We start from the raw sequence: 9,971 nt of genomic DNA, 5'->3' as shown, positions 1-9,971 counted from the left end.
AACTCAATAGAATAGGTACATATCTTTTTTTGTTGATAATTGTTGTTTATCTTTTGTTTTGATCGAAGCCGGGGCGGGTCGCCAGTAATTCATAAAATGAACTCAAATTAAACTAAACTAAGCCCAGACGAGATACATCAATTTGAATTAATTAGTAAAACCAACAAGTTGTTATGAATCTAACAAAACAAATTAAATGACATCAATTTACATTACATTTAATAATACTAAAAACCTATTATATCGTATAAAATCCAATCAAGTTAAATTAAGCTAATCAAAATTTAGTCAGTAAATACATATAATTTTCATAAATTGAAACACAAATATCAAACAAAATAATTAAAATTAAAATAGAATAGATTAAATAACATAAAATTAAAATCAGACTTAAACATCAAAACAAACAAAAACAAATTTAATCAAAATTAAGACAAATAAAAAAGACCGAATTAAATCAATTTGCCGGTTAAACAAAGCATTACTAAGCAAAATAATATTTACAGGTAAATTTATTAGTTATTTACTATATTTACTTGCATTCGCATGTCGCATTGTCTGTATCATCCCACTGCCGGGCATAGGCCTCTTTCTACACGTACGACAAGGATTGGAGCTTAATCCACCACGCTGCTCCACTGCGGGTTGGCGGATATTTTAATAATATATCCAAATTATATCATCAATCATCATCATCATCAGACATAGATAAAATATATCCAAATTATACATTAAGATATATTTATAATAAATATTTTAGATTTAGCTTGTTAATTACTTTATGTATATGTATGTATATATATAATATTAACATATTTGTATGTTTATTAAAAAATAAAACAACTAAAATCTAACTGTTTTATTTATTTTTTCATAGCTGTTACATATACTCATATAAGGGGTTTTTTATAGATCAATGCATATAAGATTCAATTACTGTCATTTAGAAATTCTGATAAGCTGTTTTCCGGTATACCTTCTAAAATATTTCCTCCTTTTGCAAGTGCATGGTTACATACAAGCCACAAGGGCGGATTCAGATATTTTTACGGGTTATTTTAATTTTTTTTTTTAGGATTTATTTTAATTTTTAAGTGCAGTACTTACATACCTACATTAATAAAATATCTACTTTTTACGTGTATATTATTATTAAAATTAATAATTAAATTATAACTTCTTGCTGGATCCGCTCTTGGTTACATATTATTAATTTCTGCTTCGGTTCGAGTACCTACAGTCACCTGGTAAATTTTATCTTTGTAGTATTATACCCTTTACTAGATATACCCGTGCAAATAATTCGCACTAAATAAGTATAATAATTATCACTTTACAAAATTACAAAAAAGTATTATTATAGGTACGTGAATTGATTTGAAATTGAACAATAAAAAAATTACGGACCGTCAATCATGTTGACCTTGTTTCAAAATTAAAGCAGTCATATACCTATATAATTTTAATAATTAATTAATTTACAAAACAAAAGCAATCATAAATTTTTAGTTGTTGATGTCAGTAGAGCAAGCAATTATCTATAATAAAATGATACATAATTTATGTTGAGAAATTACCTATGAGGGTTTTTCCCAAAAGGGAGGCAAACATCTTAAACCTTAGCGTAGGTATTAATATATATGATATTCAATAAGAGACGATCAGACTTTATAAGTTTATACAAAAAATAATCATTGAACTTTTAAAAGCAATCATTGGAATTATTAGATCTATTATTTAAGAAAAAGTTTATAACGTTTAGTTTCTGCATAACAATTTTTAATTATTCTTACTATCTAATTCACATATTGATTTCTATTGTTTACGCAAGTTTTATATTATCTGACCTTGACTGGATTTGTTTTGCGAACTTTTAAATGCATAAATTAAGCAATATAACAACATATAATGTAAACAAAACGCTTGTGATGCTGCTGGTGTTGCAGGGCTGTAATCTACGGAAATCGCTAACCTGGTTTCAATATTTGTTGAAAAAAAATCTTAAAAAATCTTCATGTCTTAATAAGACTTTTAAAAGTATAAGTCCGAAAATCTGAAATTTTAGAGAATATTTTATCTTTTCAGTTTTACAGAATTATAAAGACTTATTATCTTAAAAGTCTTATTAAGTGGTATGATGGTTTCTTAAGATATTTTAATACTTTTTCCAAATAAATATATCCAACAGGGTCACCATCGGGTGAGCCGTACGCTTATTCGAAGATTAGTATAGTACATACGTAACTAGTGCCAGTTTGCCGACCTAGTTGTAAAAAAAAAGTTTTATCGAAAACACTGCTTAAACACTTTGACATGTAACAATAACAAATAATGTAGGTATGGTAGAATTGTTCTTCTTTCATTGGTCTACAAAAACAGTCCGTGTTGACTTTTAAGAAAGCTACTCATACTTAACTTCTAAATAATGCATGTGTAATTACGTAATTGTAATTAAGTACTTCCAATTTATATTGCACTAATTCTAAAGCTATATGGATACAGTATTACACATAATACACAACGAACGGCTTATTTCATATTCCATCACTGTTTTAAAAATAGATCACATATGTGCACACTAAACAAACGGCGTATTCTGTAATAATTCAAAAACCAATAAAGAAAATTACAAATCTAATCTGTCTCTTTCTTACATTGTACGAGCGTAATAATTTCGTTACCTATAACGTTAACAGTAGCAATTAACAGTAACGGTATAGATAAGTAACGTTAAAAATAACGTTAACTGAGTTTTTACCGGTAAAAAATATAACGGTAAAATGGGTGAAAAATACCGGTATCTAAAGTATCGTTACTCCAAAAATAACGTTATGCCGACCTTGACAAATTAACGTTACCGAATTTTTAACGGTATTCCAAGCCCTAGTTCTAGGTGCGTTATCTACCTTTTTTTACTTGATCTATGATTGTGCAGTGATTATCAGATTTTTTTTCTAGACATAGTTTTTTTTTTACTATTGTATATACGTGTTATATTAAAATAGAGAAACGTATATTTAAAAAATTTGTATATATAAAAATATATATGTGTGTATTTATTTTTTACACTATATACAACTGTTTGTTCCTAAATAAAAGAAAAAAATGAAATCACTCAGTTTTACGCCGAGTTGCACGAAACAAAATTAAAATTTAAGTAGAGATTAAACTAATTTAATTACAAGAATTTCATACAATTCTTGCTGTTAAATTAGTTTAATCACTACTTAAATTTTAATTTCTTTTCGTGCAACTCGGCGTTAGTGTATTAAATTAATTTTTAATAAAATACACAAATATTTTTTAGAAATTAAGTTTCTTTATTTTGCCATTTTGTTTTATTGTTTACCTACAAATACTATGACAGTCTGACTAACATTCATAATTGCATATCAATATCGATGCTTGAAAGGCAAACCTTACTAAGCGACATTCAGTAAACTTAACAGGAGAGCGATTTAAAGTACAAATATAAATAAAAAAAAAATCATAAAAATTTACCTAACTATGATATAATATAATTATGATAAATATGATTAAAATGATGTTTACACTCGTAGAAGTCATTTTTTATAGCTGTCCACGTTGTTAAAATAAGATACCTGACTCTTTTAAAAACACCGATTTGTGTCGGTTAGATAAAATTTATCTGATTTGATAAACAGGTAAATTTATCTAAATAATTACTGTAATATGTGCAGTAACATGCAAAAATAGGTAAACTTACTTAGTTTAGAATTTTGATATAGAAAGATCGATCTAAAAAGATCTGATAGTTTAAAATAAATCAAATAAATTTACCTGAGCATTTATTAATGATTTTTTTGATTATGGAAATTCTATCTTAGTTATAAAAATCACATCATACGTATGAATTATGAATTTTTAATAAACTAACTAATAAATATAGTAAACTAAACAAATTTTTAGTAAAATAACACCAAAATTAATTGGAGTGATGATAAGTGTAAATTTTTTTGCCATAGTTATTAAAATTGCTGTCCTCAATTACTATAATAACAATTATGGAATGGAACTGAGGATAAAAAGAAATATATTATACAAGTAAAAATATCTAAGCTCTAATATACTTCCACTTTATTTCAAGTTAACTTGTATAAATGACACTGTCACAAAATATATTAACAAGTTAAAATATATAAACCACATAAATTACAATTGAGTCCTGTAGGTAAAATCTACTAAGTGGTTTCGAAGGAAAATTTCATAACAAGTGAAAATACGCAAATACAAATAAATAAAAAATTAAATACATGATAACCACACTAAGTTCAAATTTCTGAGGTTAAGATGTCGTAACTCCTGGATATTCTTATAATAGCTTTTTTGGTTGTTTAGTAAGCACAAAATGTAGATCTGACCGAAATTACGTAATATCTAAGCGACAACAAAACTCATCGTAGAGCTGCTATGAGATATAGACGAAAAGACGCAGAAAAATCTGGCGATTCGAATGGTATATATAAATCATTTTACGGATTTATGTCAGTAAGTAAGGATTGCCTTTCAAGCGCCGATATATTCTATCACTAAATACAAATTAAATGAAAGAATGCAATTTGTTATTTTATAAATTAAACACAAAACTAAATTATATTTGAAAAATAGTAGTCTGTGGTCGGCTGCCTTAACCCTTTACCGCATTGCGTACCATATTTGTACCAAACCATAATTTCAGTAATATTTTTGAAAATTCGATATTTTCTGTCGTTTTGTGCATAGCTTGTCAAATAGGTTACATTAACTATTCGTAATATACAAATCAATGCCATCTACTAGCAATTGTTTGAATTAAATCGTTAACTAAACTTGGCCAGTAGGGCGACACTTTTTTTGCTATACTTTGTATACCAAACTTGAATTTTTATATAAATTGGCAAAATTGTACGTCAAAATGAAAAAATTTAAACGTCGGAAACGTCGTAATTGTCAAATTTTGACTCGAACAATTATTTCCTAACCGCCATATTATATTGCAACCACCGAGTAACCACGCCCGGAATTTTGGATTTTTAGTTTTTTCTGCATATATATTTTCTGAGCCCTAATACTTTATTGTGAGAATATTATTCGTCGCTTCTAGGGATTTACTATGGGTTTGTATTTGAACCTGAATCATTGGTCTTTTTGGTCGAACGAAGTAATTTTGCTTTTGAAAATAAGTTCTTAATATCTATATCAACAGAAAATAATAGTATTTTATAGCTATACCTATATTTCTATTACTTATACTATATTTTTCTGTTTTCATTCCTTTAGAAAATACAGTGAAACGTAATGTGAGATATCAAAAATGTACTATTTGTGGTCTAAAGAGGACCCCTGGACTGGAGCCAATGTATTTTTGAAGAAGTTTCCACTTGATCCAGATCGGTTAGTGTAAATATTACTATGCTCTGTGGTGTTAACAATAGAACAATACAATATTTAAATAAATTCTACTTATAATCTTTATAACAGTAAATAGCTAACTGTAGTAATAAAGTAACATTAAAATATTATACATACTTATGTATACTAGAAAACTAGTTGTAGACTATGTAAAATTTAAACTTTTAATTTAAATTGACGATTAAAATTCTACTCTCAGGTGTCATTCTTGGGTCAAAGCAGTTGGGAATGAAGACTGCTTACATACCCGTTAAAAAATTGCATGAAATTAAATATTTGTGTGGATATCACTTTGAAAAAAAGTATTTTAATACAAAGGGCAATAGATTAATTAAAAATGCTATTCCAACATTAAATTTGCCACAACCATTGGATGTCTTCTAGTCTTTTGGTAGATTTTCCTTTATATGGTGAAGAAAAAGAAAAATCTCAAGTCTTGAAAGGTGCAAATTTTTTTTATATGTTTATGATAATTATAAATTACATTACAATTATTTTTTCTTGGTGTTCTTGTTTAGCTATTTTTCTAGCTTTATTTCTGGTTCATAATATGCTAATTGATGTTTATGATAAATTCTTTTTTATTTTCTAGTTTTCAAGATATAACAAATTCAGAGAATGTGCAATGGAATGAAAATATTTTATCTAAAAGTGAGTAAACTACTTTATTATATTATATTTATTTATGTTATGTTGCTAAAAGTAACAAGTGTTTTTAAGAGGTACAGCATCTTGTTAGTTCATGTTTGGTTATGTAATATATTTTTGATGGATAAATTTAAGATTTTTATTGTTAATTAAATGAACTTACTTATAATTTTAATAACTTGCTGTTGCAAGTCTTATACATTTTTAATAAGTGACAAAAAGTTTTCTTGAAAACAATGTCTTGTTTCAAAAACTCTGTCTTACTAAGTATGTACTGGAAATTTAAAAAATAAATAAAGATGAGATTATATAAAAGCCATACAAATGTTCACAATTGTACTGTATAGAAAAAGATAATTTTTAAATATATTTTGTACTGATAATGGCAGTACAATCTCAGTTGTAATAAATATCATATAATAGATTATTGTTAGTCAATGTTCTAAAAAATCATCTGACATATATTTAATTTATTATTTATACATTTACCTAGATAATATTGGCCCTTAGATATCAGATATCTAAGGCTGATTGATATACATATTGTTGATAAAACTAGAGATATATGTAAAACACTTTCTGAGAATCTTTAATATCTTTTAACACATATATGCAACGATTCACAACATATGATACAAATGATCCAATGCAGTATAAGATTTTTAGTTTTATTTTTCTATAAAATGATTATGAATAACACCTTTGGAAAATAATCATTTTCATCTTCTATATAACAAGATAAGTAATCATTAACTTTAATTTTAAAATAAAAATAATTTCATATCAAATCTTATAAAGCTGAAGAGTTTGTTTTCTTGAACGCGCTAATCTCTGGACTTACTGGACCAATTTGAATTTTTTTTCAGTATTTGATAGCCCATTTATCAAGGAAGGCTAGGGCTATAGGCTATATATTATCACGCAAAGACCAATAAGAGTGGACCACCAATGAAGAATGTTTCAAAATCGGATTTTTTCCTTCTAAGACCTTCCCCAGCTAGCCCAAAGTAACTATTCCACGTGGACAAAGTTGCGGGTAGAAGCTAGTAGAAAATAAAATTCAAATAATTTAAGTGTGAGTAAATAATGGAAAATGTAAAAAAAAAAATTAACAAGTAATAGATACTAGATATATTTTGATATTGTACTACTATTTTTCAGATGCTGAATACAGCTTTCTCCCTTTGCCCTCTACTTCGCAGCCACCACAAGGACTTACTTTTGAAAAAACACTAGGTAAGAATAACAAATGAAAATTTCACATTTTTGATTACATAAAACATTAACAAGTAACATGTCTACTATAAGCATATAGCTAATTAGCATTTAATTTTATGACACAAGTTCACTTTATTATATAAAATATTTCTCTAACTGTATATGTTACTACATAGATAATTATAAGCAACTAAAACATTTTTATGTATAAATTTTTTTTTAAATGTTTATTTGTCTCAAAATTGAATTTTATACATTTAGATGAGTAGCCTGTTATTCCAGTTGTGCTGGTTCTATTTTCTGCTCCGGGGGTTGTAGGTTCGATTCCTGCCTGAGTCTGGGTGTATTACTATACATAATTATGTTATAATTTATATATATATATATATATATATATATATATATATATATATATATATATATATATATATATATATATATGCATGTTGGTTGTTGTCTATAAAACAAGTGTTAAGTTGCTTACCTTAGGAAAAGACAACTGTGTGTATGTGTTAAAGATATTTATTTATTATTGTTCACTTTTATCAATGTAATTACAGTTTCCCAGAATGAATCAGTAGAAAATGTTAAAGTTCCTGTTCGCAACTATGAAAGAATTGTGGGAAAACCTAATAGAAATAGAGGTATAATTTTCAACAATCTTTTAATGTAGCAAAGAACGTAATTCAGTATAGTTCTTTGTAGCCTAGTCCTTTTTAAATTATTTTTATTGAAATTATTTTCAAATCATAATTTACAACTTCAACTACAAGGGATTAAGTTGTGGTAGTTATTAATGTAGTTATGTGGTAGACTATGTAAATAGTAGTAGTTAGTATCTATCCATAATATATATATATATATATATATATATATATATATATATATACACACTGCAGGCCAATATATAATGCCAATATATATGTCCTGAATATTGTTATAAAGAAAAAAAAAAAAAAAACGTTTATTCTGTTGCACATAACATTTATTACTATTACAGTGTGTTAGTTTAATACATTAATATAATTCTATGAAAATAAAGCTAATCTGAAGTGGTCTGCATTGGCTGCAATACACTTAAAAGTTGAGGCCAGTTATTAATAGAAGCACACACTCTTTCTATGGGAAAATTATTTATTTCATTATACCTATGAATAGCCCGGTACACATTTGACTAATATCAAGCATATGAGAGTCAAATCAATTTTTAATTATACTGCTTCAATAATTTACATTTTATAAATCAAAAGTTTGCTTAGTTTTGTTAAATATGCATTAACATTAATGTTTAACATAGTTTCATTTATCTATATTTTATACATTTATATATATTCGATATAATACTATTAAAGTATAGTATAGTTTAAAAAATAGAATGACAAAATAATTTATTTAGATATAGCTCTTTCCTTAGTAATCAAATACGTATATATTATTGTTATAATATTTCAAGTAAATTGAAGAAAAAGGGAAAAAAATAATAATTACATTCAATGATTCCAATTGTATCATGCAATGGGCATTCCTTTGTCGTATACTTGTGTTATTATTTAAAGCAAAATTAAATACATATTAAACTGTAACGATCACTAATAAAATATATCAATATTAGCGTTGTTTAATATTGAAATAAAAATAATAAATGTATCTTAATATAATAAAAGCAATAAATTATTTTATAATATTATATTTAAGAAAAAATTTATGAAATTAAAGGAATAGATCACATTATACATAATATTGTATACTTTCAACAAAAAAATGTATATATAATAACAGGATTTTTTTTTAATTTCAGATTCTACATTAACTGAACGTGAGAAGATCCTGCTGAGTCATTTGACTCAAACTAAATTAAGCTTAAAGCGTTTGGCAGTCGAAATGCGAACTGTGAGGAAGACACTAATAAATTGTTTGTAGCTTATAACGATATTAGCAGGGTCCGCACTGACATGCCTAATAGAAATAATAATGATGACATTCAAGTTGTTGATGAGATAGTTTATACTGTTTTGTCTTTCCCCAATGAAATCGATTTCTTTTTATATGAAAATGATTTATGTAACTTTTTGGAGCAGCCAGTAGTATATGTTAGTGGTTATTTAGCTGCAATATTATTAGATAGAACGAAATGTCAGTAATGTAAAGATTCGTTAAAAGTTGATAAACCAGTAGACGACTTAAACAATTATATTAGTTTTAAAGAATGGTGGAAAGATTCGAGCTCATTGTGCTTTCCTTCTAAACCTTTATGTCATTTTGTAAACAAGAGCCAAATTCATTTCAAAGCTATTATATCTCAGGACTTACACATTAAAAATATAAAGCAGTAGACTAGTTTGCAATTAAGTAATGAGCATTTTATAGAAAAAAACAAATCAATTAATTCATAATCTTTGTTTATTATTCATTAGAAAATCATGTAAAGACAAAAATATACAATTAGAATAATGTGATCAAGACAAAGCTTAGATAACAATTTTTAAGATTCTTGTTGAATATTTATATTTATATTTATATTGTCAGTACTATAAAACAATGTTTGTAGAAAACATACATATTGGCAGTTCTTCTTGATATCTAATGTCTTTGCAATGTTTTTTGTTTTCCAAGTTTTTAAATGTGTATATTTTAGCTTAGAAACAAAAAAAAAAATTCCGCTGTGGCTTCGCCTACATAGATTACGCGATTTT

At 26.2% G+C, this 9,971-nt stretch overlaps 1 protein-coding gene across 2 annotated transcripts; it reads left to right on the top strand.

Annotated features, from left to right (window-relative positions):
- The first annotated feature begins 4,836 nt into the window (after nt 1–4,836).
- Nucleotides 4,837–9,671, top strand: LOC123654394. Of its 2 annotated transcripts, XM_045590304.1 has the most exons (6): nt 4,837–5,117; nt 5,281–5,394; nt 6,005–6,063; nt 7,222–7,296; nt 7,839–7,922; nt 9,077–9,671. In XM_045590304.1, exons 2-6 carry the CDS (start codon nt 5,315–5,317, stop codon nt 9,196–9,198), a joined length of 420 nt encoding a protein of 139 aa, XP_045446260.1. In that variant the 5' UTR covers nt 4,837–5,117; nt 5,281–5,314; the 3' UTR covers nt 9,199–9,671. The 2 variants fall into 2 exon arrangements, 1 of the variants encoding a protein (XP_045446260.1); XR_006743235.1 differs by lacking the exons at nt 7,222–7,296; nt 7,839–7,922; nt 9,077–9,671 and adding an exon at nt 5,612–5,855 and having other exon boundaries at nt 6,005–6,044.
- Nucleotides 9,672–9,971: the final 300 nt, after the last annotated feature.

Source organism: Melitaea cinxia, chromosome 6 (genome assembly GCF_905220565.1).
Source record: "Melitaea cinxia chromosome 6, ilMelCinx1.1, whole genome shotgun sequence".
NCBI classification, from domain to species: domain Eukaryota; kingdom Metazoa; phylum Arthropoda; class Insecta; order Lepidoptera; family Nymphalidae; genus Melitaea; species Melitaea cinxia.
This window is presented reverse-complemented; position numbering and strand designations above follow the sequence as displayed.

Bases quoted from the DNA above. Each gene is read 5' to 3' on its own strand.
- LOC123654394 (XM_045590304.1), top strand. From the start codon at position 5,315: ATGTACTATTTGTGGTCTAAAGAGGACCCCTGGACTGGAGCCAATGTA. The intron at 5,395-6,004 runs GTTAGTGTAAAT...TTTATTTTCTAG, and splicing joins TTTCCACTTGATCCAGATCG to TTTTCAAGATATAACAAATT. The intron at 7,297-7,838 runs GTAAGAATAACA...ATGTAATTACAG, and splicing joins TACTTTTGAAAAAACACTAG to TTTCCCAGAATGAATCAGTA.